At 49.2% G+C, this 27,651-nt stretch overlaps 13 protein-coding genes across 13 annotated transcripts; 6 read left to right on the top strand and 7 right to left on the bottom strand.

Moving 5' to 3' along the window:
- Positions 1-534: 534 nt before the first annotated feature.
- Positions 535-1,161, bottom strand: PHATRDRAFT_11894 (predicted protein; the record flags this gene model as incomplete). Its single annotated transcript, XM_002179562.1, has 1 exon — positions 535-1,161. A coding segment is annotated over one exon (627 nt), but the record flags the coding sequence as incomplete, so codon positions are not given.
- A 538-nt stretch (positions 1,162-1,699) lies between these two features.
- Positions 1,700-2,092, top strand: PHATRDRAFT_35156 (predicted protein; the record flags this gene model as incomplete). The annotated part of the gene is made up of 1 exon (XM_002179773.1): positions 1,700-2,092. One exon carries the CDS (start codon positions 1,700-1,702, stop codon positions 2,090-2,092), a length of 393 nt encoding a protein of 130 aa, XP_002179809.1.
- A 1,214-nt stretch (positions 2,093-3,306) lies between these two features.
- On the bottom strand, positions 3,307-3,519 carry PHATRDRAFT_7969 (predicted protein; the record flags this gene model as incomplete). The annotated part of the gene is made up of 1 exon (XM_002179561.1): positions 3,307-3,519. A coding segment is annotated over one exon (213 nt), but the record flags the coding sequence as incomplete, so codon positions are not given.
- An 860-nt stretch (positions 3,520-4,379) lies between these two features.
- Positions 4,380-5,225, bottom strand: PHATRDRAFT_35154 (predicted protein; the record flags this gene model as incomplete). Its single annotated transcript, XM_002179560.1, has 1 exon — positions 4,380-5,225. The coding sequence occupies one exon, from the start codon at positions 5,223-5,225 to the stop codon at positions 4,380-4,382; it is 846 nt and encodes a 281-aa protein (XP_002179596.1).
- A 1,319-nt stretch (positions 5,226-6,544) lies between these two features.
- PHATRDRAFT_19901 (predicted protein) lies at positions 6,545-9,457 on the top strand. The gene has a single exon (XM_002179772.1). The coding sequence runs from the start codon at positions 6,673-6,675 to the stop codon at positions 9,373-9,375; it is 2,703 nt and encodes a 900-aa protein (XP_002179808.1). The 5' UTR covers positions 6,545-6,672; the 3' UTR covers positions 9,376-9,457.
- A 27-nt stretch (positions 9,458-9,484) lies between these two features.
- HY2 (predicted protein) lies at positions 9,485-10,513 on the bottom strand (the record flags this gene model as incomplete). Its single annotated transcript, XM_002179559.1, has 1 exon — positions 9,485-10,513. One exon carries the CDS (start codon positions 10,511-10,513, stop codon positions 9,485-9,487), a length of 1,029 nt encoding a protein of 342 aa, XP_002179595.1.
- Positions 10,514-11,041: 528 nt separating this feature from the next.
- On the top strand, positions 11,042-11,626 carry PHATRDRAFT_35151 (predicted protein; the record flags this gene model as incomplete). The annotated part of the gene is made up of 1 exon (XM_002179771.1): positions 11,042-11,626. One exon carries the CDS (start codon positions 11,042-11,044, stop codon positions 11,624-11,626), a length of 585 nt encoding a protein of 194 aa, XP_002179807.1.
- Positions 11,627-11,963: 337 nt separating this feature from the next.
- On the top strand, positions 11,964-13,109 carry PHATRDRAFT_35150 (predicted protein; the record flags this gene model as incomplete). The annotated part of the gene is made up of 1 exon (XM_002179770.1): positions 11,964-13,109. The coding sequence occupies one exon, from the start codon at positions 11,964-11,966 to the stop codon at positions 13,107-13,109; it is 1,146 nt and encodes a 381-aa protein (XP_002179806.1).
- Positions 13,110-13,612: 503 nt separating this feature from the next.
- PHATRDRAFT_54405 (predicted protein) lies at positions 13,613-16,519 on the bottom strand. The gene is made up of 2 exons (XM_002179558.1): positions 16,231-16,519; positions 13,613-16,082 (listed from the first exon to the last, which is right to left on the bottom strand). Exons 1-2 carry the CDS (start codon positions 16,501-16,503, stop codon positions 14,484-14,486), a joined length of 1,872 nt encoding a protein of 623 aa, XP_002179594.1. The 5' UTR covers positions 16,504-16,519; the 3' UTR covers positions 13,613-14,483.
- Positions 16,520-17,352: 833 nt separating this feature from the next.
- On the top strand, positions 17,353-18,582 carry PHATRDRAFT_45443 (predicted protein). Its single transcript, XM_002179769.1, has 2 exons — positions 17,353-17,661; positions 17,855-18,582. Exons 1-2 carry the CDS (start codon positions 17,400-17,402, stop codon positions 18,412-18,414), a joined length of 822 nt encoding a protein of 273 aa, XP_002179805.1. The 5' UTR covers positions 17,353-17,399; the 3' UTR covers positions 18,415-18,582.
- Positions 18,583-18,901: 319 nt separating this feature from the next.
- Positions 18,902-20,050, bottom strand: PHATRDRAFT_45441 (predicted protein; the record flags this gene model as incomplete). The annotated part of the gene is made up of 1 exon (XM_002179557.1): positions 18,902-20,050. The coding sequence occupies exon 1, from the start codon at positions 20,039-20,041 to the stop codon at positions 18,902-18,904; it is 1,140 nt and encodes a 379-aa protein (XP_002179593.1). The 5' UTR covers positions 20,042-20,050.
- A 1,335-nt stretch (positions 20,051-21,385) lies between these two features.
- On the top strand, positions 21,386-22,405 carry PHATRDRAFT_35145 (predicted protein; the record flags this gene model as incomplete). The annotated part of the gene is made up of 1 exon (XM_002179768.1): positions 21,386-22,405. The coding sequence occupies one exon, from the start codon at positions 21,386-21,388 to the stop codon at positions 22,403-22,405; it is 1,020 nt and encodes a 339-aa protein (XP_002179804.1).
- Positions 22,406-22,483: 78 nt separating this feature from the next.
- On the bottom strand, positions 22,484-27,323 carry PHATRDRAFT_45440 (predicted protein). Its single transcript, XM_002179556.1, has 3 exons — positions 26,946-27,323; positions 24,725-26,849; positions 22,484-24,644 (listed from the first exon to the last, which is right to left on the bottom strand). Exons 1-3 carry the CDS (start codon positions 27,238-27,240, stop codon positions 22,568-22,570), a joined length of 4,497 nt encoding a protein of 1,498 aa, XP_002179592.1. The 5' UTR covers positions 27,241-27,323; the 3' UTR covers positions 22,484-22,567.
- Positions 27,324-27,651: the final 328 nt, after the last annotated feature.

Below are 27,651 nucleotides of genomic sequence, written 5' to 3'. Positions count from 1 at the left end.
TCGCATTTGCTGGATTTCTGCTTGAATTTCCTCTTCCTCTTTATCGGAATCGTGTTCTTCGTCGTCGTTGCTGCCAGCTTTTGAGTCGTCGTCATCACCGCCCGATTCGTCCTCTCCTTGACGGTCTTGACGCGCTTTTAAAGCATCTTGCATCTTGGTGCGCCAAGCCAGAAGCCCCTTAAAATCAGACTTGTTTAAGACTTGCAAGTCGCTGACACATTCTTTGATCTCAACGGAGGTCAAGGGATGGTTGAGGAAAAACCCACAATCACAGGAGGGCTCCACCTGCTCATTTTTACCTCCACACTCGTGGCACGTAAAAGCTAGCCCCGTTGACTGACTGAGAATCTGAATCGCTTCTTTAAGTCCAGACGTGTTGACAAAAGACGAAATGTTGTCGACGTGCCGCATTGTCATATCCAAATGTTCGTGATCGTAACCTCCGCGCTTGCGGCGATCTTTATCCCAATTTTTGTGAAAGATTGTCATGTTCGGATTCGCGGACATACTCCCTCCTGTAGTTTCTCCCTCCACGGCTTCAAAGACATGCTTAGGATCTAACAAACGTGGGTCAAGTTTGCTGGGTGCCTTGTATTTTTCACAGACCAAAAAGATTTCGGCCGACTGGGCACGACTAGCTTTGGGCTTGAAGGCTTGTACACCTTGAAATAGCTGCTGCAGTAACCATTGAAACGATGCGTAATCACGCGAGCGATACACTTTGGTAATAAAAGTCCCACCCTTGACTAAATGCTGTGTCGCACACCGCAATGCGTGCAGGGCAATTTCGTTCTGTTCGTAGGCATCCTTTCCGTAATCGGCACCAATATTGGGAGCTCCATCGTGCAAGACAACATCCACTGGTCTTCCCTGAAGCGCATGTTTGATATCGGACTTGCACTTGTCCGTGGTAATGTCACCAATCAAGGTCGTAATATTCTGCGCATTCGCAAAACTCCGAATGGGCAAGATATCGACGGCGATGATGGGGACTGACTTGTTGCAGGTACGCGCCGCAACCTGCGTCCAACCACCAGGTGCTGCACACAAATCTAAAACCGCATTCTGAGCCTTTTCCAAAACAGGGTACTTTCGGTTAATCTGGGTTAGCTTGAAAGCCGCACGCGATCGTAGGCCTTGCTCTTTGGCCACTTGAGAGTAGAGCAAGATGAAACGAATACGGTTTGCAAGACGTGAGAAAGCGTTTCAATCGGGAAAGAGGTCACTCGGTTCTTATTTCAGCTGTGCAACTTACAGCGATAGTACTTGTCCTTATCGTGGAACTTCTTGCGCTTTTCGCCCGCCATGGTAAGCTTGAATCAGGTCTTTTCTTTGAAAACAGCTTTAGCCTTACGCCGACACGACACTGGCTCGGATCGGAAGGAGAGCAACCCAGAAAATCGTTGGTCGGTTTACGCTTCCTTAGAATGAAGGTTTACGGCCAGACGCTCGTCATCTCGCAAAAAACTTGGAAATCCGGGTCCGTATGGCCTCCGCTCGAAGCTTTTTCGGCTGCGATTGACTGTGCTATCATCGCTACGTGCCTGTGAGAGCAGCAATTCCGAAACAGGGTGCCTGACAGTTTACACAGCGGTAAGCAATCATCTTGACCCACTCGAAACGCAGGCAGTTAACTCTCTTCTTGAAAGATTGGAGTGTGGTCGGCAATCGCTATTTGACTCGATTACATAGCTAGATCATGTTTACCTTTTCTCGCTTGGCCGCGCGACGCGTTGCCACTTCGACCCGACGCAACATGGCGGAAATGCCTGTCCCTCAGTCCAGGAATGCCAAGCTCTGGGAAGGACATCCGACCAATGAAGGCTGGGAGACGACCGTGATGTGGTTATACCCCGTCTCGGTCATTTTGTTTGCTGCCGCCCATGGATTGGCGCCCGAAACCGGTATTAGAGCCTGGGCTCAGCAAGAAGCGCGGGCGCGTTTGGAATTGAAAGCGCAAGGCAAGGTTGATTTTGAGTTTGGTAAACATTATCAAAATTTAGAAAAGAACCAGGAAGGAAGTTGGGACAAGTTTACGGAAAAGGCTGTGCGGATGACAGACGAAGATGATGACGACGACGACGACGAATAGATAGGTCGCCTTGACTGTTGCAAATCTGTGTGCTTGCGAGTAAAACGAACATGACAAACCAGAAAGCCAATCATGCCTTTAGATGGGAAAATAGAAAACAGTTTTTCTTATGATTGACCGTTATAACATTAAATTTATCTTTGCATGAACCGCCGTACCGTTTAGACACGCTGTTGTTGTGCGCTATTCTGGTTGTAGCGAGCAATAGCTCCATGCTTCAACAAAAACAATCAAAAAATGAAAGCATTAATCTTGATGTGAAAAAGAAAGTTCTTTCATTGCCTACCTTGATGAGGCTCCGAGAACCTTTCGACCAGGGCTTCTACATACCGTACCATTTCCAGGTCTCGAAGGTCCTGTTGACTCTCATGATTCCACGGGAATGGAGGGTCAAAAGTGTAGGATGCTACCAAAGATCAACGCAACCACAAAGGTGAGACTCTTTTGGTTGAACTTTTTGCTGCAGGCAAGTCCTTCAACTGAAAAGATTCATCAGTAATTACCGTAACATGACGCGACACGTTGTTCGTCGGGCAGGGCAGAATCACTTTTTAGGATGATAAAGCTTGTATTACCGGTGACCCGACCGATGAGGCGAAGAGCGACCCGTACAACGTGAAGGGTCGGGGACATGGGTGGGCGTGGAATAGTGTCCAGATGCTCGCTTACTGTTAGCATCTACACCCAATAGAGCTGCATTCGATGCAACCAAATTGAGCTCAAAATCAAAAAGAATACTTAGTGGAAGCGTAGTAATAATGTTGTGATCACGTATGTTTTACTACTTGCGTATCTCTATAGTATATATTTGGTTCTGCGGCAATGATTCTTGTACACCGTCCCGGGTACTTCGAGTACTCGAACCCAGCGGATAACCAGTGATACCGGTTCTATTACGCTTTCAGTTTGGCCTTTTTGTTGCTTGTTGCTTTCTTTTTCGCCCCACCGTTTTTGATTTGATTGACAAATTCCATAAGTTCCTTGAGTAAGGGTGCGGATAACTTGTCCACGTTGAGTTCGATTTCGTCTTCGGTCGAATTGCGCACAATGGCGGCGGGACACTTCTGTTCCACTTCGACGAGTACCTTGCCCAATTCTTCCTTTTCAATCGTAAAGAGCGATTTCGCGAAATTTCGCTTGTCGGCAAGACTAACTTTGGGATCGGTAGCGCCACCGGCACCGCCGGCGGTGGCGTCCGTCGGGACGCTGCATTGTTCCAGAACCTTGGTGTACTTATCATCCCATTTTTTCTGCAAACTTTCGGCGAGTTTGTAAAAATCCGAACCGTCGGCGTTGTAGGTCATGCAGTTGTTCCATACCTTGCGCACGTCTTCGGCGACGGCAAACAGGGTCGGATAGGATTTGGCCTTGAGTTTGGTCTTGATCGTGCCGAGATCCATGGGCTCTTTAATAATGACGGGATAATCCGTCAAACCTATCGTGATCGATAGAATAACTTTGGTGAGTAGCCGCAAAAAAGTGTGTTTGTAATCGAGTCGTCGCATCCACGGTCGTACCTATTTCTTTCCAAGCCACGGGATCTCGAAACGGCTCGGCATCGGGACGATTGTAGAAGATGTCCACCAGCTTGCTCATGCGCTTCCAGTCATCGTCTGTCGGACTCGACATTGGTGAATTGAGATGGATAGATGAAAGACAGTGAAAACAATCCGAAAGACAGGATACGCCACGAGAGTGGGGCAGCAATTTTGCTTAGGTTACAGTGTGCGTTGATGGGTATCGATAAATCCGTGTGCGGGGGTCGTTTCCGCTTCTGTCCCATGTTTCGGAAGGAGCGCCACCGTCATGGTCGAACCGACGGGCGAGGTACCTTACCGCCCAAACCCGAGCCGGTACTGTTTCGTGTTGTGAGACTAATATAAACCCCCCACCGAACTCGAGGGTTACGATCAGGGGCAGGGTTGACTGCCACACGACGGACGGACGGACGGTGCTTTTACTCCCGGTCAAATTCGCAAGTCGCTCGCCGGCCAAGCGAGCCTAGTGCCTGGTGGTCGTAGTCAATGCCACAACGCCGTCGGTGCTTGGTCCACCTTAAACCTTCTTTCGTTTTGACGGTTCCCTTCTACTGTTTCTACTCGCCTACTCACTGTCGTTTAAGCTAGGGGGAACGTGCTCCTTACAGTAGCTGTAGCTAGTTACTAGTGTAGGGCTAGCTCGAGACGGGACAACCCTACTCGACACAAGTGTTTGATTGATTGATTGATCGATATATCATGCCATCAATTGGCAACCAGGCACTACTGTACTGTACTGCACGAAACAATTACATTCCGTTGTTCGGAGCGTCTATCCCGGGTGTCGCGTTGGTCTGCAAGACTCGCGAATCGCGTTGTTTGATACGTTGTTCAAAGGTTCGTCCCTGGACTCGACACGCCGATCGTCGAATGTCGTCGACCGAGGGAATGTCTCCTCCTCCATCCGGGCCCAGGAGCTTACCCGCGACACGGTATGTTTGCAAAGCCGTGGCCAAGTCTTCGAGGGCCACGCTACTGGCTTCCCGGTCTTGCTTGGCGGTGGCCTTGACGAGTTTCTTCTGCGCCTTTTCGAAATCATCCGCGGCCTTGTTCATTTCCTTGGCAAAGGCGACTTTGACGTTCGTCCCTCCACCCACGAGCGAGCTGGTGTAGAGTCGCATGGGGAGTATGGTATCGTCGGCAATTTTGTTGGCAAAGTCCGTGACGACTAGCCAGTCGCCGGTGCCGATGGCGTCGGCAGCGTCGGGAATGGCGTCGTTACAGCGTTTGATCCGCGGCAAATACCGTTTCTTATTGGTGGGATAGTAGTAATTGGCTCGCAAATTGGGTTCGACGTCGGATTCGGCCTTGGCGACGGCCCGGGCGGCGACTTTTTGTCGTTCCCGTTCTTCCCCCGCCACGTCCCGTATTTTGGAAGGATCCGTCCCGTAGTCTTCCAACAATCCGGCCGACGCCGGTGTGTTTGGGAATAGGAACGCCGACGCCGCGGCGGCGGTGGTCGTCGTCCAGAAGTCACGGCGTGAGACGGCGAGGTTGGTCGGGGGACGCGTTGGCGCGTCGCGGCCGACCGAAACCCACGCCGACGCCAGCGTCGGAAGAATCCACAACGTGGTGGTTGTGGTCGTCCACCGCATAATTCACGACACGATTTGTGGTATGTTGTTGTTGTTGTGTGGATGTGGTGTGTGTGGGTGTGGAGAGAGATACGAGTCGGCGTTGTCGAAAGGAAGAAACGAACGTTGGTTGGAGAATTCCATTCTCGCGAGAATCGGTTGTATCCGTCCGTAACGGGAAGTAGTATACTGTACCGGACTGACTGTGTGTAACGTACTGTACTGTGTGTGTGCGGGCGCACAATCGGTTCGACTGCCTGCCGAGCCACGTCATCTCTCTCGTGGACCGACGGACGGACCGCCAACGATCCCGTGGAGCGATTCGAATCCCGACCACGCCGGCGTTGCCAACCCCACCGGGTCGACGGGTCGACGAGGCTTGGGGGGGGGGGGACTCGAGAGAAAGCCTCTGTGTTGGGTTCCACCCCACTTTTGGACAGGGGGGGAATTGCCAACGGATCTCTCGCTCTTGTCTCGCATTCCCGCTCTACACACGTACAAATGTACAAATACACACAGACACTCACATACACACGTACATTACATACACACACCGACAGACACGCTCGAAACATCCGTACCCAAACACCATACCAACAAATGACCCCCCGTCTCCACCCTTCTCCGCACTGTTGGGTGCGGGACGACTCTACAGGCTACATACACACTGCACAGTTGACAGTCCAACGTCCACACACTCTTTTCCTTTCTCACTCACTAAAGCTTCATTGTGGTGTGTTGACAGTGAACTGCAAGGTCGAGTTGGTCCTTCTCTTCGTTGTCAGTAACTCTTTGGATTCGTAGTAGAAGGGTCGAGTCTCATCATGGCGAAATACGCGTACGCGCCACTGTCCATTGTACGTATGCTGCTGCTCTTAATTTTACTTTTGCTTGTTGTTGTGAAGTGTGGTGTTGGTGCGTGCAACGTCTCACAACTTTCTCTCCCCGTTCCTTCCCACTCGCACATCTATCTATCTATATCTATCTATACATATAACAGGACGACTCGGGCACGTCTCGTCGCAACAACAACAACAACACCCAAAGCGGTTACGACCACAACAACAACAATGGAGACGGCGACCATTTAGTACAGGAACGCATGCCCCTGTGTGTCGGCTTTTGCGTCCTCCTCGCTATTGTCTTTGTCCTGTCCCGCACCGGCGATCAGGACGCCTACACCGTCACCGGCGGCACCCCGGTCCGTCCCGTCACCACGGCTCCCCACGTCGTACCGGTCGCCGCCGACGTGCCCTTTCCGCCATCACCACCCACGACGGACGCCGCCTGCGACTGTCCTATGGACGACAACGCCGTCCTGGCGCGGCTTCGGGAACAGGCGCTCGCGCACTCACCGCCGCACATTATCGAGTGCGCCGCCGCCGAAGCCGGGGCCTCGCAAGATGCCTGTCATCTCCCGCCGGCCACGCGGTTCGCCGCCGTCGGACAAAAGGGCGCCACGCTCTGGATGACGGGATGTTCCGGTGCCGGCAAAACCACCATTGCCACCGCACTCGAAGATCAACTCGTCAAGAGTTACGGGAAACACGTCTACCGTCTGGACGGGGATAACCTCCGCACCGGACTCAACCGTGATTTGGGATTCTCCGAAGCCGATCGCGCCGAGTCGGTCCGACGGACCGGGGAACTCGCCACACTCTTTGCCGACGCCGGTGTCGTCACGCTCGTCGGACTCATCTCGCCCTACCGCAAGGATCGCGACGCCGTACGCAAACGTCACGTCGACCAAGGCATTCCCTTTTACGAAGTATTCCTCGACGTGCCCGTGGATGAACTCAAAAAACGCGATCCCAAGGGACAGTACGCTCGTGTCGAGTCCGGAGAACTCAAACACTTTACCTGCATCGACGACCCCTATGATGAACCCTTGCAACCAGAAATTACCCTCAAAACGCACGAACTCACCATTGAACAGTCGGTGCAGATTCTCTTTCGACGACTCGAACGAGACGGAATTCTGGTCGGGGCGCCCAAACTTAGTCCGCCCGGTCTGCCCAACCCCGACGGGGACGTCTTGGTGGACTTGCACGTTCCCGACGAATCCAAAGAAGCCCGTCGCGCCGAGGCGGCGACCCTCCCCAAGGTCTTGATCAACGACATTGATCTCAACTGGTTGCAAACCATTGGGGAAGGCTGGGCCTCACCGCTCCGAGGTTTCATGCGCGAAGGCACACTGTTGGAAACCCTGCACTTTAATTCGATCCTCACGGATCCCTTCAACCTCACGGGCAACGCCCTGCGACTGGAAACCCGCACGAACTTTGATCACTTTTCCGCCCATCCGGCCCCCCAACGCGTCTCCATGCCCATTCCCATCACCCTCTCCTGTACATCTTTTACCAAGGACCTCATTGACGCCTCGTCCCACAACGCCGTCGCTTTGGTGACACAAATGGGACACACCGTGGCCATTCTACGCGATCCCGAAGTCTACGCCAACCGCAAGGAAGAAATCGTGACGCGTATGTACGGTGTCGTGGATCCGGATCATCCCTACATTCAACACATTTATCGGGGCGGCGACTACTTGATTGGCGGAGAAATCGAACTGCTGGATCGCATCCGCTACAATGACGGCCTCGACCAGTGGCGCAAAACAGCGACGGAGCTCGTGCAAGAGTTCCAGAGCAAAGGGGCCGACACGGTGTACGCCTTCCAAACGCGTAACCCGACCCACGCGGGTCACGCGTACCTGATGCGTTCCGCCGGTGAAGACCTGCGTCGTCAGGGGTACCAGAAACCCGTCCTGTGGTTGAGTCCCCTGGGCGGTTGGACCAAGGCCGACGACGTGCCGCTCGATGTGCGCGTCAAACAGCACGAACAAGTCCTGCAAGCGGGCACCACCCATCCCGGTGGCCTCGATCCGGAATCCACCGTCATGGCTATTTGGCCCGCTCCCATGGTCTACGCCGGACCCACCGAAGTCCAGTTCCACGCCAAGTCACGGCGCTCCGCGGGAGCCTCGTACTTTGTGGTCGGCCGCGATCCCGCCGGAATGAAAGGATCGCCCAACGCGGTGGCGCACCCGGACGATGACCTCTACGACGGTAACCACGGACGTTACGTTCTGCAGAACTCGCCGGGCCTCGGAGATATGAAGATGCTGAGCTTTGTCAAAGTCATGTACGACACCACCGACAATATTATGAAGATTCCGGACGAAGCGCGGCTGGCGGACTTTATCAGTATTTCGGGCAGTAAAATGCGACTGTTGGCCCGGAACGGGGCCACCCCCTGCAGTCCCACCAATATTCCGACGGATCTGGTCGAAGCCAACTGCGTCCCCAGCGGATTCATGGTACCGGACGGTTGGAATCAAGTGGTCGACTACTACCGGAATATTGATGATGTGCAACGCTGGACGCCGTGGAGTCAACCTCGCGTAGATCCCCCCACGGCACCGCGCACCACGTATCAAGGCCAGTTTGGTTCCCGATCCTTCCACCTGACTAGTACAGAATACGAATCCTTCTGGCACGACATTCCCCTGAGTCCATCGGGGCAATCCGAAACCGTAGTCAACATGGTGACGGAAATTCCCATGTATTGCACGGCCAAAATGGAGATTCAAAAGATGCTGTCCAACAGTCCCATTGCTCAGGACACCAACAGCGACGGTTCGCCGCGTCACTACAGCTACGGTACGCCCTTTTTCAACTATGGTCTCATTCCACAAACATGGGAAGATCCCAACCTAAAATCTGCGCAAGGGTACGGTGGGGACAACGATCCGCTCGACGTTATCGAATTGGGGTCGTCGCCCTTGCAAATGGGTGGACTAACGCCGTGTCGGGTGTTGGGATCGTTTGAGCTCATTGACGAAGGCGAAACGGACCACAAGATTCTGTGCATTGCCGTGGACGACAAAGACGCCAACCAAATCCATTCCTTGGAAGATTTGGAGCGTGTCAAGCCGGGTCACTTGGACAAGCTCCGGGATTGGTTGAAGCGGTACAAGACGAGCGAGGGCAAAGCGGAAAACAATTTGGCGTCTGAAACGCCGCGCACCGCGATGGAAGCCGTAGGCGTCATTCAAGAAACGCACGGACGCTGGCGATCATTGTGTGGTAAGGATGGAACGACAGTCTATTCTCTTTCGAGCAAGACGGCCGGTTTCTGGCTCAGCAGTCCGGGGTGTAGGGGAACGTAATCTTACAGTTAGTGTCGCAGTTCCCTCCAGCCCAAAATTACACAAACCCTTATTTACTTTTTAGAAATTTGCCACGAGTCGTATAGTATCTATCGTCTCGAATGTGTAGCTATGGCGATGGGAATAGCACGGTTTTCAGAACGCGCTCGGTCCATTCCTCGCCGTACAAAGACTTCAGCATAGGTCGAGCGGGATCATTGGTAAGTCGATAGTCGAGGTATTCCGCACTCCAGTTGTCCTTCGACTCCAAGTCAGTGTAATCGTGCAGCAGCTGTATATACACCTCCAAGTGGGCTTGGAAAGCTGCCATCAAATCAGTTTGAATAATGATTACAGGATTTCTTTTCTCTCCGGCGTTGTCTTCGCTGGATGCCATACGTGTCCACAGTGCCTTGCTCGACACGTAGCGTTGGACCGCCTCTGGCATATCCCCACCCCAGGGGAAAATCTCGGAAATGTGGTTCGACTGGTACCAATCACTCCAATAGTGTTCGTAGTGTACATCTTCTGTCATTGGCTGGGCATCCAGTAGCAACAAATGCTTTCCCCCCGGTAAAGAAACGAAATCGGCGCCGAACACTGGTAGGTCCGTGGTGGTTGAGGGAAAGATCACCAAATTCAAGACTTGGATTCCGTCGTGATGCGTGACATTCGCGTCATTTCCGGCTTTCAAAGTTTCCAGTAAGGCGTACCTAGCGTAGGCGACTTGGGGGAGGGAACCGCGCAATGCCTGGACCTCCATTTGCACGACACTGCCGGACGGAAGGCCACGGGCAGGTGCCGTGTTCGACGCACATTCCTCCTCCACCGGTTCCTGCACAAAAAGCCCCGATGATTGTAATTTTTCCCAAGCGTGTCGGGAAAATTCCCGGTATAGTCCGGAACCAGTGGGTAAAGCCAAATTCTCCTCATTAACCGTCACTCTGCCGGCATGTTGGCTGGTACCGGAGAACGATGAAGTGAAAGTCAATCCGTTGCGCGGATTCTGTGGATTGACAAAAGCTGTGTTGGTTCGGGCGCCCCTTCCGCTCGCTAGTAGTATACAGAAGAGCGCCGTGACCTCCAAGAAATGTGAAGGGTTTCGAGCAGAGAATATAGCATTGCGTGTCATCATGGTCCACGCAGGAACCAACTTCATAAGTTGTTAACACGATGCACCGACGCGTTTCGGATCCTTACACCACGTTGCTTTGCTCCTCTGGAGTCCGGTGACATTCCAGTCACTTTCGCTCATGACTTACATTATTTATTAAAATGCGAAGACCTCCTAAGGGTTGAATTCAAATGGGCTTTTTTAGACCCGTCTTTATATTTATCACTTAGCCAATGACGACAAGGCAAGTGTGTCGCGAATCCAAAGAGAGTAGACGGATTTGACAGTTAGAAATGGTCCAAGTTTTCCTCGTCACGCACGGTTAAAAAGCAACTATCGGTCGGTAGCAAAAATGTCACGCTGTAGAGCGATGCGCAACGGCCAATCGTGCATGCCTTACATTTACTGCGATTACTAATAGTCGCAAAATCTTTGTTTCAGTTGGAAGAAGTGGAGAACAAGGTGCCATTGTAGTCGTTTGCCTACCAGCCTGAACAACGATTCGGCGCTCGGAGAGGGGCATTGACTTTGAATGAGAAGAAAGATTTCTTACTCTTTCGTAAATCATCGGCAATGTTTGGTACCAATATTCTTTCCGGGTTGATACTTATGCCGCTATCGCAAGCTGTCTCATGGTTGCTTATTTCGCAGCGGTCCAAAAATTTGCTTCCGAACCTTTTCAAAATTTCCATTTTTTACTTCTTCTGGGCTTGTCATAATCGGTATTTGAAGGGAAATCCAAGTGAATTGGGCCAGTACAGTATGGGATTCTTGGCTCTGACTGCATTTTTGCGGACTCCTCCGATGTGTATGGCCGCTACAGTTGTTGTGATGGGCCATTTTTGTTGGCCCCTTTATACTGCCTTCTCGCAGCCCCTGGAGGAGCTTGCCTTGGACGCCAAACTTTCCAAAAAGGTGGACGCCCTTCTGTGGGCCTGTGTTTTTCGAGCATATGTTCTATCCAATCTCGCTTTATGGGGAACTGTACTGAGCAAATTGGTGACCCTCTCATCAAAAGGTGTTTTGGACGCACTGCCCAGTCGCTCCAGTTGCGGCTCCCAGGTACAAATTAATGTGAAGACACGCTCGTGCACATGTTTTCTTTTCTCACTACCACTCCGAAAACTTGGAAACTCCGAGAATGCCTACGCAACATAATAGTATAGTATATATAGTTCACACGCAGCACACATTCAAGGGGTTACAGTTAGTCTTCGCTTATAGCGCGTACTACCCAATTTTGGTGGATACAGAATAGAGAGTTTAGAATCTAGCTAGAGAATGACAGTGTAGTATTTTCATCAAATTTTGAAGGTAAAATTTAAACTCACTGCATAGGGTTAGTCCAACGTGTGACTGTGAATGTGATTTTGTCATTCGACACCAGCCAAAGACCGCTCCTCGCGATAAGCAAGCTTCACAGTCAGCCTCTACAAGTATGCTACTATATAAGGGAAAGACGAAGAGCAGGTCTTTCAGGAATTGTTTGTCTTACATGGCAATTGCTTCGGGCCTTTCCCGTTCAGCTTTGGCTTTTCGTTTGCTTTCTCCTCAAGTCGTGGCTCCACGGGCTTCCAAATTTCCAGGTTCTATTCAAGTCTCCGCTGTCATTTTCGTTGGACTTAGTACGACGCGGAGGAATTGCTCCTTTGTAAGCATGCAGTCCAGCCTGGACACCCCACCGCTAATTGACGTGGACTGCAATCTCATGCATATTGATTTACAACGGTTCCGGATTGACAGCTTGGCAAACGACAAAAGCCTGGCAACACCCTTGGATATTTTGCTCCAGGACGCCGTACAAGAGCAAAATATTGTAGGGATACTTTCTCCCAGCAGTACCATTGAAGAAGCTAAGGCAAGCGCTCATGTTCTACAACAAGTTCCGCTAGATACCTTGGTTATCCGATCGACCGTTGGTGTCCATCCTTATCATATAAACGATGCTAATTTGCGAGATAAAAGTTTAGAGCAGCACATGGAGATTGCAAAAGATCTGTTGCGTTCCAAACCAGTACTCTTTACTGCTGTTGGTGAATGCGGACTTGATGCCTCAGAGGGATTTCCTCCCGTCGCTTCTCAGATACCATGGTTTCAAGCGCAGATTGAAATTGCAGAAGAGTTGCAACTTCCACTTTTTGTCCACGAGCGGCTAGCATTTGATGCGACCATGGATTTACTTCAGAACGTCAATGTCCCCATCATAATTCACTGCTTTACTGGAAGCTCGGGTGAGCTACAAGCTTACATCAAACGTGGTTATTCTGTTTCAATATCTGGTTTCATTTTTAAAGAGGAAGCCGCAGGCATTTGTGAATGCTTGCGTGATGGTGTTGTTCCTTTGGACAAGCTCATGATTGAAACTGACGCCCCGTACATGGGTTTTGCGGGTTGTCGGGATCGTTATGTTGCCAAAAACGATGCATTTGTACAAACCCTGAACTCGAAAAAGCGCAAGCGACTGCTCAATTCAACTTATCCCAACGTGCCCAGTTCTTTGCCAGCGATTTTTACGAAAGTCTTGGAAGAAATGAACACGGGACGAACAGAGAGAGGCTGCGCTAGCTTGTCGGGCTACGAAATGGCATTGCACCTCAACCGCAATGCCAATGGCTTTTTCAAGTTTGGACTAGATATGTAAGGAGTTGACTAGAAACTCCCGTCTAGGTCCAGAAGCCGTCAATGTTTTTGCACTTTAGCTACCTTTTTTCTTCGAACTACCTGAGGGCTCCGCTGACATTAGTCCATATCATGGAGCCTATGTCTGAAATGGCTTCTCGTGTTGTGACTGCGAAGTCCTACATGACTACGTTTAGTTAGCAAAACAGATAGCGATTTCATTTTTTTGATCTTGAAATGATTTCTTATTCCAAGCACATTCCTGCGGTCCCTTTTTACCTTCTGTTAGTATATTTTTACATGACACTGATTCATTTATCAAAGAGTTGACTTGAAAGTGTCGTTCGGTTCTCACAACTTCAACTACTATCCAATGAAAAACATACGACTGACGGAAGCAATCCGAACCCGCGGAAGTCACGAAGCTTCGCGAAAATGCGAATCGGCTGTGCGTTCTGTAGCGACATCTTTGCGTTCTAGCGTTGGAGCTGCAAGCCTGCCGTGTCGTCTGCTCACAAAAAAACCAAAGCAGACCGAGTTCAATAATCAACAAACGCTCCATTAGAATTCTCTACGTAGCTCGCCCCAACCAAAGACTGCGTAAGCGAAGGTTTTTCTTTAAGTCCGGTAAAACATGTTGCCAAACGATATTTCCGAGCGTACCTCCCACCTTCCGGGTAGATCTCCTATGCCAATCCGACGAGTCTTGTCTGAACGACAGCGATTTCTAATTTTCGTAAGAAAACTCTTCGCTGCTCTTGATAGGGATCCGTGCGACGCGGCTCTTCGGAATCGAGCCAAGGCAGTTATCTCTGATTGCATCCAACTTAACAGAGAAGGTGATCCTCTATGTACGCCACTCCATAAAGCGGTAGTACCTCGTCTGCGTAGAGTTGTTGGAGAATCGTATTGGCGAGAAGCAAAGCTCTCCACCGCATACTACTCTCAGAAAAACGGTTTCCTATCTGGAGTTGCAGTGTAGATCGATTTGGGCCACGATGGGACGTGAGTCCACCTTTTTCAACTGCAGACATTGTATACAAATTGTATCTTGAAAGTACTTTCGTTTATGTTGTCTATTAATAAGCACATTCGAAAACATATCTGTTGATACCAAAGAGCATCCCTTTTGAGCATTGAGGGTCTCTTTACAGCTAGTAAGCATCGGCTTCAACAAACCGAGACTACCACTGTCATGTTGAGATGTCCCAACTGGTGGTCAAGCGCCTTTAATGGTTACTGGCTACAAGGATGCTCAAATTCATTTTTTCGCAGCGAAGGAAGGCGTTTAGATGGCTCTAGTGGACACGTGGCAATCAATACTACGGTCTGAAACTTTAAGCCTTCTCTTTTGAAAGCTAGTAGAAATTCCATTCCGTTACATAACAGAAAAACATTAAACCTGTTCGACGGACCCTTCTTCATCGCTGCCATCGTCGATTCGGATAGGATGCTGAGTCACTTGAAGCATCGGAACTTCCTCGGGCTCTTGTTCGCCACAATGACGGACGGGTACTTTCTCGCCTTTGGACTCCTTGTACTCGAGATATTCGTTGACGATGCTGTCATCGGTATCGATCATGAGAAGTTCTTCGGAGGTGAAGTAGCGAGGCAAGATGTACATCCGGACTGGAATACAAGCCTTAATGACAATCGGAAAAGCAATGGCAATGACAGAAATAGATCGAAATACTGTCAAAATTACGAAAAGTCCAAGCTGGATCCCTGTGAACAAGTGCATGCGCTTAGGAGCCATGTACTTAGTGTGTGGCTCGTGGGGGTACTTGGAGGGCTGCATAAAAAACATGAGGAAGCGCTGGAAGAATTGATTGGATGCCAAACTGGCCACTCCCATATATAAGAAGACTCCGTACAAGACTGGCACAGGGATGAGCTTGAGCACATCCAGTGCAAAGAGAGCAGCAAGCACAAGCAAGTGAATTCCCAAATGCGTCAAGCGTGTTTCTTGCACACTGATAATTTTGCCGTTCTCACTACGTTCGGCGAGAGCATTGACGTGGGTGAGGGATCGGACAGTGGCGGCGACCAACCAGGGAAGACCAAGCATAGAGTTGACGGCGATCATAGCAGCAATAACAACCGTGTCCCAATTGTAAGCGTCTCCGTGAGTAAGCTTATTGCTCGGGTGATTGATCAAATGCCAGGTGATACCATCATCCAAGAAAACAAGGATAAATGCCAAAAGAGCCGGAATGGCGGCAAAAAAAGGGATCCAGGACTTTCCGTTGACGGCACCAAGGTCCACAATCCAGGAACGGCGTCCGTACGGTGTAATGTCGGGACAGTCATCGGGGAACGACGTCATGCAATCGGCGGTGCAGCAGATTTGAGTCGGCGTGATGCTATCCGGGACATTGAGGCGCTCCACTTCAACATTGTCGAAGAGTCCGTTGGCGATCAAAGTCCAGATCAGAATGGAGGCAACCACGGCAAAATCGGAGATGAGAGTGCGCCAAGAATCGTTGGGAAAGTAGGGCGAAAACTTAATATCCCTCAGGAAGAAGGCCAACCAGGTTGTTCCCAGACAGAGAACGGCGCTGAGAAACGCTGTGGCCATGTATGAGTAGTCTTCCTGGTCTTCGAATTCGTCATGCGAATCATGGCTGCGGGTGAAGTACCAGTAAATACCTACATCAGAAAAGGGACTACCAAGTGCATCAATCACGAAGATGGACGCAATTAACAGGGCAAAGATTTCGTCGGTGAAGCGCGTAGCATGCTTCATTAGACGGTTCAAATCAACGAAAGCCGCAATGATCAAGAATCCTGCAACCCAGAGTCCAGTCCAGGCATTCAAAGTCAAAAAGTTGACGTCCATGTTGTCCGCAATATCAAAAAGCACGGCACTAAAGGCAAGAACGGGACCGGTTCCACCGTTGATCATGATGGGCTGTCCTCCAATAAGTGCGTAGACAATTCCGCACCAAGCAGTCGCAATGAGCATCTCGACGGCACCAATCGCGTCATTGGTGGTCTATGGAAATGCGGATAAGACAAGAGGATGTGAGGAAGCGTCAAGGTGACGGTGACTCGGTGATACCCCGAAGAACACACGATACTATCGAGAGACGAACACGTGGCGATGACCAATACCATACACACACACAAGTCGGAAAACGCACCTTGGAATAGACGGCACCGAAAGTAATCGCGGGAGCTACAGCCGCAAAGAAGATGAAAAAGGAAACAGCAATCGACTTCTGGTTAAAGTTTGTCATTTCGTTGACCCAGTGCGTTCCAACAGTCTTGCGGAAGTCTTTCACGATACCACGGCCCCAGCCGTTGCCTTGGTTACCATCGTCGTGGTCGAGAAAGTCAATGGTGCGGACTTCGTCTTCATCTTGTTTAGATGTTGACATCTTGAGGTCTTCTTGACTTTCGTGCTTGGGTGGCATTTTGCTGGACGGAAAGGACCAATGTTTGATAGGATCTGGGTTCGCAGTTTCCCGACAGTCAACTAATTGTGAGGGATATGTGGTTTCGTCGGAAGGGTTTTCCCGAAATCTGGTACTGTGAAAACTCAATACGTCAGTATTCGTAGACTTTGTACAGGGCATGGGCTTCGGCAGTAGATGCCAGAGCAGAAATTGATTCTAGTATTGAAGCTTGATGGATCGCTACGTCACACAGAGGAAATGAGCTGCTTTACCACATCAGTGTTTACGGCCGCCATGACGTCGACATAGCTCAAACAGAACGCATACTTTCCGAGCAATCATGCGTGGCGTTGATACAGAATTCGTCAGTTCTGACACAGCCTTACCAAAATAAAGGTATCAGTGTTTCGCATTATACTGAATCTGTTAATGACATTTCAGTATGTGACGTCGCGATTCATATTGTGTTCCGCTTGTAAAAATATAGCTCTACCCGGGGTTGACTCGACTACGTCATCGTTCTGACGTCAGCCGTCGTGGATGTCGTTGGTCGAAACTGCGAAAGAAAACAAACGCACGCACGAGTTTTTGAATGTAGAGTAGGCCTGCTTCGTCCGCGCGATCCTTCGCCGAACCACTTCGTGGTTGAAGGCGAAGCGACCCAACCCAAAAAACGCGTTTCGGTTGCATCATGCCGGGGGAGGTTTTACCAAGGTGTGAATACGCCACCTGCGCGCGTAGCGAGTAGACTCGCAGGCGCATTCAAAAGTGCACGACACATCAGCAGCAAGCCGTAATTGCTAACTGCTAAATTCCCGTGTAGACAGCTCGCAGACAGGACGTCGACAACACAAAATCTCGTTCCGTTTCTTTTACACAGTGTGTGGTACACCAACCTAGTTTACTGTTCTACCATGAAGTTTGCTACTGCTGCTACTGTCACGCTTTTGGCTCTTTCTACGGTAGATGCCTTGAACGTTAAGAAACTCTTTCGTTTCGGAAAAACTTCCCTTCCCAAAGACAGCTCTCCCAAGCCGGCGGCCAAAGGCGGCTACGATCTGGATGTGTCGGAACTCTTTGACGGCAACAATAAGTTCATTGCGGACAAGCTCGCCGGTGACCCCGCGTACTTCGACACCCTCGGAACCGTTCACTCCCCCAAGTACTTGTACATTGGTAGGTTTTGTTTCAGAAACGACGAGGTCCAGGACAATGATGAGGGGCAATCGAATCTATTCTCTCTGTTATTGATATTCATGATGTGGGAGGTTGGTCCCTTCTCGTCAGATTTACATCGTAGTATGGCACTGACACGCTACCTCCTTCTTGCATTGCTTCTTGTTGTTGCGTTGTCTTTCGTCTACTCTAGGCTGCGTCGATGCTCGCGCTCCCCCAAACATGATCATGGGCACGGAAGCCGGTACCATGTTGACGGTCCGCAACATCGCCAACATGGTCGTCAACAACGACTTGGCCGTCATGTCGGCTATTCAATTCGGTATCAACGTACTTAAAATCCCCAACGTAATCCTGTGTGGACACTACGAATGCGGCGGTGTCCGAGCTTCGGTCGCCAATGTCGACCACGCTCCGCCGCTCTCCATCTGGCTCCGTAATATCCGGGATGTCTACCGTTTGCACGCCAAGGAGCTCGACGCCATTAAGGACCCCGAAGAACGTCACCGTCGCCTCGTCGATTTGAACGTCATTGAACAATGCGTCAACCTCTTCAAGACCGGAGTCATCCAGGCTAAGCGCATTGAAAGCTACAAGGATGGCGGTGTGGCCATTCCTCAGGTGCATCCCGTCGTCTTTGACCCTAAAACGGGTGAGGTCAAGAAACTCAAGGTTGACTTTGACAAGTACATGGCCGAGATCAACGGCATTTACGATTTGTACGATCTGGAAAACGCCAAGGTCCCCATGTAGGTCCAAAATTTCGAATTCAAAAATATTTTTTGTTTTTGTGCTACGTTTCTGGCGACAACGGAAGTGACGTGGGGATGTGCTCCGCCCACCAAAAGGGAGACCGTCCTTTTGGGTGCCTACGACCTACTTTTAACTTTACTAAAAACTTGGGTGATTTGTAAAAATGACAAAAACAGCTTGGTCTGTTGTAGCTGCAGTATGCACAGTCGACATATACCGTCCGCGACGAATCGAGTCCCTTGGATGTAATTTTGGTAAACGGCGACGGTCCTTCGCCTTTAGAGTATTACATCTTTTTTAAAATTGAATAGTCAGATAAACTATGCGTGTCCTCTCATGCCCTCCGTGCCTACGAGCAAGGCCAACGAGCTTTCAATTCAACGTTTCCGATGACTTACATTACAGGATTTTGTCCTTGTAGTCTACATTTGCTCTACTGATAATGTTCACCTACTACAGATATGTAAACGACGTAGAACCGCATTCTCTACGATTTTTTACCCCTCTTGGATCCCGAGCCCGATCCTTGAATAAAGTCGGCAGGGTCGGAGGTCGAAGATTGTGAAGCCTGTGCAGCCTTTTGAAACTTGTCCTTGATGCGCTGTTCCACAGGAATATCTTCCTTCGTTGTGGTCGTTTTGGCTTTTCGCGATGCCAGCACGGGTGTTTCTTCTTCCAACTCGCGAGCTTTCCTTTTGGCAATTGATTTGCTCTTGGAAGCCTCTTTTCGATCGGCCACCTTTTTGGTTTTGCGCTCAAACTCCGTTGCGAAGTATTCTCCAGATTCGAGTTGTAGATCGATCTTGCTCGGTTGTTGGGCGGGCGGGAACGGTGTGTATGATTTCTTTGTCTTCCGAACGGAAGGTTTTTTAGTTTGTACGTTTTTCTTTTGGAATTGCGGCAAAAATCGCGACCAGTCCTCGTTCTGAAGTGCCGGGTCCTTCGCGAGCTCTTTCTGAATCATAAGGCGTTTCAGATGGTATACAGGGTGGATATTCTTCAAGCAATCCAAAACCACACGACGAGCCTGCTTCAAACCTTTCCACGAATCACCCATGATGCTAACGGTATTGCCCTGCACCAGAATATAGCAGCCCGTAAGCAACTCCAGGGCCTTCAATGTACTTCCATCTGGACCAAGAAGGCGCTGGCGTCGCTTTACAAAACGCTCCTTGTTTCGAACGAGGCCTCCAATTTTGACAATATCACACTGGTAGTCGTCTTGAAGGATCTTGACCGCTTGTGCCACCGGCAGTGACCGTGCTAGCAATTTCAGCAGGTCTCTCGCCTTCAGGATCACGTATGGGTCCTTCGTCCTTTTCGTTGTCCGTACCGTCATACTTCCTTCCACAAGATTCAATTCACAAGCTACTCCGTGCTGATCTAAATGCCGCGTCACTACGGGCCAAATTTGACGCAAATAGGCTTCACGATACTTTGGAAAAAGAGTTGCGAAGGAACTCTCTTCCAGGAGACGGCCGCCGGGCAATGTGTCGCCACCATCGTCCGCGTTCCATGATGCCAACTTCCAGTGATCGATGTCATCATTGTCCCATGGCTTGTCACGACGATATTTGTTGTGATTCTTCTTGGTGGCATCGGTCGTAGATTTGCTTATATCCGCCATGGTGCTCTGCTTTAAGCTTCCAATTTGGTTGGGATATGTAAAGAACCTGGGTGAGCTTCGGTAGCGTTTTGTTGTCGTCGGAAAGCTGTTTTCAAGCTGGTCGTTTTGCTTGGTTGTCTTGCAATAGCCGACGTCGGACGGACCATTCGACAGTGGCAGTCGTCACTTGGTAAAATGGAGATACTTACATTTGAAGTCCGATGATAGTTGTGATATTTTTTCCTTCTCCGCGTGTTGACATGATCTTGTTCCTCTCTAGTAGTAGGTTATTAATTCAATTCTTGACGCCGGTATCGCTCTATTTGGGACCTCCTTTCCGGCAACTTGGATTGTGATTGGAGGGAGGCAGACAATGAACGCACCTCGCCAGGAATTCCTACCAACGGCTAGCCTTTCACTTCTAGGGATCAATTATTTTGTGTTTCTCTTCCAACCGGTCCTGTGGTGCAGTCGTGCATACACCGCATCGCTCCAAAACCACCAGATACGGCAAACAAACTTGTCCAGACAAAGTTCAAACCGGTCTATGCCTGAGAAAAATTGTAGATTCTTTCTTAATGGTACCTATCATTTCGTTCCCATCAAAAAGTCCGCAGCTCAGTTCACGCCCAAGCCAAATTGAATCGAAATTTCCATCTAAATTGAAGGAAAGACTATGCTTTCACAAAGCAACTCGTGTACAAAGTTGGAATGTGTTTTGCTGTTGACACAAACTGTAAGTTGATCTTCTCGTCCATTGGAGGACCGGGTGCAGCGGACTGGGTACACCGGACTGAAGTGCAATAAGTCAACGTTGTGCAATTATCCTCTCCACGTGGTTTTTGAGAAACACTGGCACTTGATATTCATGATCCTTTTACTTTTCGAAGGAGGCGTGAAAGAATGACCTTGACTATGAACCACTCAAGATCCTATAAATCCCGATCAAGAAAAAAATATCTAACAGGTAACACATCTTTACAAGCCACGATGAGCCTAACAAGCGTGGGCTGTACTCCATGCACATGCTTACGATGGAGATCAAAATCAAGGCTGATTAGACAAGAAAACAAACAACAACAGCTATCGGCAGGTTTACCAATTCCAGGTCGCTCAATCATCTTCCGAGCTAGGCGAAACGAGAAAGTAAAACCGCACTTAAAACATCTGCATGCATATAAACAGCCATGAATATGATATATAGTTGCAGGTATGAAACGCCTGACAATATTGACTGTATATTCTTACATGAAATGAGTACCAACTTCTACATAAATCTGTTGGGTGTGTCTCGAACGAAATCATTCTTCAGGCAAAAGCTCACAATTTCGACAAATCGTCTTTTGTGAAACCCCATCGAGCACCATGTCGAACAGCTTTTCCTCAGATGCAAGCTTGTCGTCTTCTTCCTTTTTGGTAACAGAGTCGATGGTTCGAGGCGACGACTGTAGTATTGCCTCCAGCGTTCCTCCAATAGTGACTCCAGTGCGAGCTACGATGGATCCAGTCCCTACGGCGGTGCATGTGGAAACAGCGAAGGTTTCAATCAAGCGCCGTTTCGACAGCATGAACTATTGTATTGAAGAAGCTATCAAGGCATCCAAGCATCAATACGATGCAGGGCCCTCCGGGTTGTATCTGGAGGTGGCACGTGGCTCGACAAAGCGTCGATTCGATTTCGCCACCGAAAACGCCAAAAAAAAAGAATTCTACATGCAGGACCGTCAGCCATACTACGAACAAGCCGAGCTCCAAAAAATTGTAAAGCCCATTCCTGTGTACGCCACTAAAGAAGGGCAGGCGCATCTTGTTGCTCTAATCGAAGCAGGCGACATGAAGCCTCGACCTTCTCGAGCGACTCCGGCATCACTTTTTCACCAACGAGTCGTGGAATGGGAAACAACGCAGCCATTCCAAACCGAGGTGATTCACGACGAGCAGCATGAAAACGCCTCTCTTCTCAACGGTTCTATCCATTCTATCGAACTCTCGGATGATGAAGACGATGTCGATTCACTATACGATCCCCTGGAGATTTTCGACGATGCAGCGCCGGATCTACCACTTTTGGAAGTGGACGGTCATTTCATCCATACCATGGCCGGACAAATGGATTTTAACCATCCACTACTTTTTGCTGGCAACCAGGCTGCGGCGTCATTAATTCGATACAATGGTAACTGCAACAACGAAGATGTCAGCCTCCCCATACTAGCCATCCCCAAAGTATGGGACGCGAAAGACTTGCTCTATTCGGTGCGATCCAATCGCGGCAGTCACGTACATGAGTCCTCAAAGTTTACCGACAAATTTCAGTACTGTCAATCGGGACAACGGCTGTACAACCGACGCTCTCGTGGTTTGCCTCCGCTCTATGCCGTTTGATAAGAGCACTCACTGACAGCAGAGTATAGCAATGGAAAAAGTCCTGCAAAGAAACCAACGCTGGTAAAGCAGAAGTATACATAAAAACAACCAAACTTAAGGAAATAATCAAAAGACCTCTATTCCACACGAGCCTTTACTCTTCCACGTTCGTGTTTGGTTCTACACAACATCAAAATCATCCAATTCGGAGCAATTGTTTAAAAGCTTTGCCTCGTCGCCTGGCGGAGAGCTATCCGTGTTAGTTGTGGTACCTATTGCGTTTTCTCCGATAGAAGCAGAACGCCGGTATAGCAGGCGCATTTTTGGCATTGCCTCTCCACTACTAGCCTCGCCGACAGAGGAAGATCTGTGAAGAAGCGTCGGACGAGTCAAAAGCGTCGCAGATGCTGACCTCTGTGTAGATCTTGGCCTCGGTACAGCACTGATTGGGAACCCTTTCGATTTAACCCGACGGTGCCCCTTTCCTTTCTCTTCACTATCATGAACCAGGAGATAGTCACGCAACTCGTCAGCGGAGTCTTCGCCAAAATGTTGCAAGCTTTGAGTCAATTGTTCGGGACCGCAGTAGCGGCCAATCGTTTGGACCCACTGGAATGCATTGTTTTTAAAAATTGGACCTTCTGCTTCGCTTTCCATCATCATGCGACTCATGTGACATAAACAATCGTCCAAGTCGGAATAAAATCGAAGACGGAGAGTAGGACCATGGGATGTTTCGATCGTCAAAATATCTTGCTTTATTTTGTGCCATGCTCGAGATACACCTTGAGTATTTATTTCACCATGATGCTGCTGCCAGTACTCCATTTTGGCGACTTGCTGCTCATTGTCATGCGTGTCATCAGTGGCCTCCGAAGGCATGCGTCGCTCAACGTGAATTGATGTTATGTCTGTGAATTGTAGATGGCCCACTACACGGCGTCCCGTTGTGATATCGCACAGACGGAGGCCTTTTCCACCTTTGGTTGCGACAATGGCTTGACGAGCGCCGTCAACCTTCTCATCAAGGTGATGCCCATCCACATCTACTGCATCCAAGTAAATCATTTCGAATCTTGTCATTATAACGTCAACAACCATCCATTTGTCCAGGATAGGTAGTAGCTTTCTGTCGGCACGTCGCATACTTCGAACTAGCCTTGCGTTTGGGGACACGAATGGGCCGTCGTACTCACGCGAGTCCATACTCTGATCATCGACTTGAAAGGTCAAGCGGGAGTGGTCTGGAATACCGTGACTCCCATGAGGGGTCACCTTCTCTTCGGGGAAAGACTTTATATGGCTGACGCCATTTACCAACGCTTTTTGTAAGTCTTTTGAAAATTTGACATTTTTCCCGAGCTTACCAGCCACAAGGATCCCTTGAGCTTGAGCAGACAACTTAGAATATTCGTCCGCCACCATATATTTTCGAGAAGAATTCAGATCGTCAACTCGCCCTGTAGGAGGCCTCTTTTTTGCTTTGATTGCGTCCTTAGGTATCCCATTAACTTCAGCCTTTTCGTCGCCTACAATGGCAACGTCGTTTCCCCGTAGAATCTGAATTCCAAGCATTAGTTTGAGAAGTTCGCCACTGAACTGACCATATTCAGAAGCAATCTTTGGATACTTTCCAATTGCTGCTTCCCACAACTCCACAGCAGTGCCGACGAGCTCGTCGCTCGAAGTCGCATGACGGTGAACCTCATCAAAGACATCGAACGGATCTATAATCTGAGCATGACGTATTGAATCTTTGGCTTTATCTTTCACAGGAAAAAAGTTTTTTGAATCCAAATACGAGACAACTCGGCTTGAGATCCAAAAGCGGAAGAGGCGCAAAGCCACCAGGGATATATAGGGCTCAATGGTGCCGAGTCCCCCGTACACTCTAGAGCCGAACTTGGGACATGAGCATGGTGCAGGAATTTGGCTATCATAGTCGCTGTCGAATGTGGTATCTTTTTCCGCTAGCATGCGTGTGGGGCTTACAATTGGGTGGCAGCATCGCTGGGCTTCCGCAACGAATAGGACAACCAAGCAAACTGACGTAAGCACGCAATCAATGAGAGCAGCAGTAATTAGCATTCGCTCTTTGTTTGTAGTCAAACCTTTGCGCGGCCGAAATGTATAGAAAACAAGGACATTTTTCAGTTGGAACATTATGAACCAAAAAGTAAGGGCCCAGAAGCTTATCGCGTTGTCAAAATCGAATGACACAAAATCATCGCTAACAACGTTGTCCGTGTGTAAGAATCTGCCAGCAAATTTATTGAGAATCAGTGTAAGAATCTCAAGGGGCTCCTATCTTGATCACAAGCACCTTCGCAGACTCACCGCTCCACTCTTTCCCCCACGAAAAAAAAGGCGATCATCGTCCCAAACACATTACTGATAACTTTATACCGCTTGCTCAGGAAGTATTCACGAATTCTCTCGTGAAAAGTAGGAAGAGGTTTCTGGCGTAGACCAGCTGCTACTCGTTTGAGAACAAGAGGATCAATTTTAGGTACGTCATCGACGTCGCTGTGTCCATCTTCTGAGGCGGTGGAATCAATATCATATGTTTGCCCTTGGTTCGAAGCTACAGAGACTGCACTTACAGACTGCACGTCTTTCTCAGTCCTAAAGCTATTGTCAATTCTTGCATCAATGTCTGAAGACTTTTCGTGTATCGGAGGGAGACTATTCAAAGGTATATCCGGTGCTGCACCGCTTAGCGCTGAGCTTGTACTTGCGGCATCGTTGTCGTCAAAGACCAGGAACGGAATTCGTGTGTTGCCTTCGTCAGGTGTCGCTTCATCTTCGTTAATAGTCGATGCATTCCATGCCATGGCTGCCACTCCATCCGATACCGACTTCCGTCGTTGGTGTCGCATTCGTCTACGCTGGGCTGCGCGTTCCACGCGTGTATTATTGGTGAGACTCTTTCCGTCTTTCTTGGATGACTCTCCAGATACTGTTGATGTTGATTCTCGAAAGAGAAAGCCCTGGCTCTTTGTTGTAGATGGTATCTCCGAGTCATCCATAGATCGTTTCGAAGGACGCTTCATACCCGCCATCGCGGCAACACCATCTGAAACGGCCTTTCTCCGATTCAACCTCCTATTTTTCCTTTGCTGTTCTCTACGACTTAGCTGTTCGCGTTCAGTTTCAGGAAGTTTCTCGCGCAGAGACTCTGTATCTAGTTTGACTAAATTTGCAATGATTGGTCCAGATTTGATCTGGTTGTTGGGATAGACGTGACTCAGTGTGCTCGAGTCCTCTAGAACCGTTGAGTCGGTTTTGAACAAAAGATCAATTTCAAATGCCTCGCGCAATTGTTTCTGCTTCTCTTCTTCCAAATGATACAAGGCAATAGCTTCATCAAGACGTCGACGATCTACCAACTGTCCAAGACTAGTACAAAGAGTATAACGAGGCAGGATCTCTGCTGCGACAGCCACAAAAATGGAATAGCACGCAAAAATTGAAATAAGGTATGATCCCATGTTCAGGCCGCCATCGTTGATGGTTTCCCAAAAAATCAAAACCACAGCCAGAGCAACAGCATATCCAAATTGCATAAACTGAATAGAAGCGATCACAAATGCAGGGTCACCGCCCCAGAATAAGCGTCTCTGGTGCTCAGCGAGTTCTTCCTCAATCTCATTGCTGTCGCGTACATCCCATAGCGTCTTCTCAAACATGATCGTTTTAAAAATAGCCTTCATTTTGTTGTACAATGCAAACGAAATAACAATGAAAAGACCCATGCTCAGGAAAAACAACCAAATGAATGAAGTGCCAATAAGAGAAGGCTGCTCCGTCTTCCAAGTGATCATGCCCATGATAAAGTAAAGCAGATTGATTGATGCGGTCAGCAAAAGCCAAGCCACCGTCGACACGTGAACTAATTTGATTAAAACGTGTTTCTCACTGCGTACCAGATAGTCGGAAACCTTGAATTTTAATGGCAAATTGTAGCTTTGCAAAAAATGTACTCTCAGCTCATGGAACCGTACTTGGACCAGTAATTGGTTGTACCGCGCTTTCAAGTGCGGATACCGAACACGATCGACAATGCTCAGCCAGAGATCATGGAAGCTACGACGACTCAATTCAAAAACAAACTCCCCCGTTGTGAGCTTTGGAAGGTTGCTGCTCTTGTCTTCATTGTTGTTCCTTTCTTCGTTTCGCCCCTTGAGGTTTCGCAAACCGTTGAGCTTCGTTCGTACACGGTCAAACTCTTCACGAATTTCCACATAGTGATTCAATTCCAAAGTTTCCGTCTGCACCCACATTCTTTGAGAAATTCGCGTCGTAAAAAAAGCGACAATCACCGTTTGAAACGCATTGAAAATAGCGGTGTAGAACAAGGTGAAATGAACCTTGGCAAAAACCTTCTCTTTAGCAATGTTGATGTCGTCCCAGTAGGAAAGTAACAGCCAAATAAACAGTTCCACCAGGCCCAAAGTTGACACTGCATCGCGAGTGGAGGATTGAGAAAGGACATGGGTTGGATGTGAGCTAGGTGAACATCTATGACACTGTATGCACAAGGTCGCCCGGCACTTACATTCCGCGTATACACCCTCTAAGACGGCCTTGAAAAAAGGTCGACCCACGGCTGCGTGATCCAATCGGTGTCGGAACACCTCAACGGCCATGATAAGCCCGAGGGTCATGACGGAGACGGATAATATGCTGTAATCCGATCTCAGGGACTGCGATCCCGGAGGAAGCGCGGCTAAAAATCGATCGCGCCGATCGTAGCTGTAAACGGTTTCCTTACTTGCATTGCCGGGGCCGTCGATTTCACCGTGTTGGTACGACGGCGACAACATGGTCGATGATTCATCACTGGGCCACATGGCGAACGTGCATCGCCAAGTGATTCCAGTGAATGCAATGCAACCCTTCCAGAACAAAAATAGATTCCAATAGCTCGATTGTATGGACAGTGAGAGCACAGAATCTGTTGAACAGACAACGGAGAGGAATCGTAATTTTGGCAGCGCGCTGCTGATTGGTATGCGAATTCCAAAATGGAACCTTGAATTCGATCGCCATCTACTTTCGGTCGTAAATAAAATGTCACCGAATACCTAAGCTATAAATGAAAGACCAGCGACACAAAAGAGGAACATCAATAAAGACGAAGGGTACCGACGGTGTGATCGTGACCGAAACCCAAGACATCATCGTTTACATTATCTATTTACATCATTTGGATTTTCGGCCATTGTCTCCGAAACCCAGGAAATGGTTGCAAATCGGGGAAA

Source organism: Phaeodactylum tricornutum, chromosome 7 (genome assembly GCF_000150955.2).
Source record: "Phaeodactylum tricornutum CCAP 1055/1 chromosome 7, whole genome shotgun sequence".
NCBI lineage: Eukaryota > Bacillariophyta > Bacillariophyceae > Surirellales > Neidiaceae > Phaeodactylum > Phaeodactylum tricornutum.
This window is presented reverse-complemented; position numbering and strand designations above follow the sequence as displayed.

Excerpts from the sequence above, each read along its gene's own strand:
- PHATRDRAFT_19901 (XM_002179772.1), top strand. The coding sequence starts at position 6,673 with ATGACGGGATGTTCCGGTGCCGGCAAAACCACCATTGCCACCGCACTC.
- PHATRDRAFT_45443 (XM_002179769.1), top strand. The coding sequence starts at position 17,400 with ATGAAGTTTGCTACTGCTGCTACTGTCACGCTTTTGGCTCTTTCTACG. Across the intron at positions 17,662-17,854 it reads CCCCAAGTACTTGTACATTG|GCTGCGTCGATGCTCGCGCT; the intron begins GTAGGTTTTGTT and ends CGTCTACTCTAG.
- PHATRDRAFT_45440 (XM_002179556.1), bottom strand. The coding sequence starts at position 27,240 with ATGTGGCCCAGTGATGAATCATCGACCATGTTGTCGCCGTCGTACCAA. Across the intron at positions 26,850-26,945 it reads AGAGGGTGTATACGCGGAAT|TGTCAACTTTGGGCCTGGTG; the intron begins GTAAGTGCCGGG and ends CTCGCGATGCAG. Across the intron at positions 24,645-24,724 it reads GTGGGGGAAAGAGTGGAGCG|ATTCTTACACACGGACAACG; the intron begins GTGAGTCTGCGA and ends ATTTGCTGGCAG.
- PHATRDRAFT_54405 (XM_002179558.1), bottom strand. The coding sequence starts at position 16,503 with ATGCCACCCAAGCACGAAAGTCAAGAAGACCTCAAGATGTCAACATCT. Across the intron at positions 16,083-16,230 it reads TCGGTGCCGTCTATTCCAAG|ACCACCAATGACGCGATTGG; the intron begins GTGCGTTTTCCG and ends GCATTTCCATAG.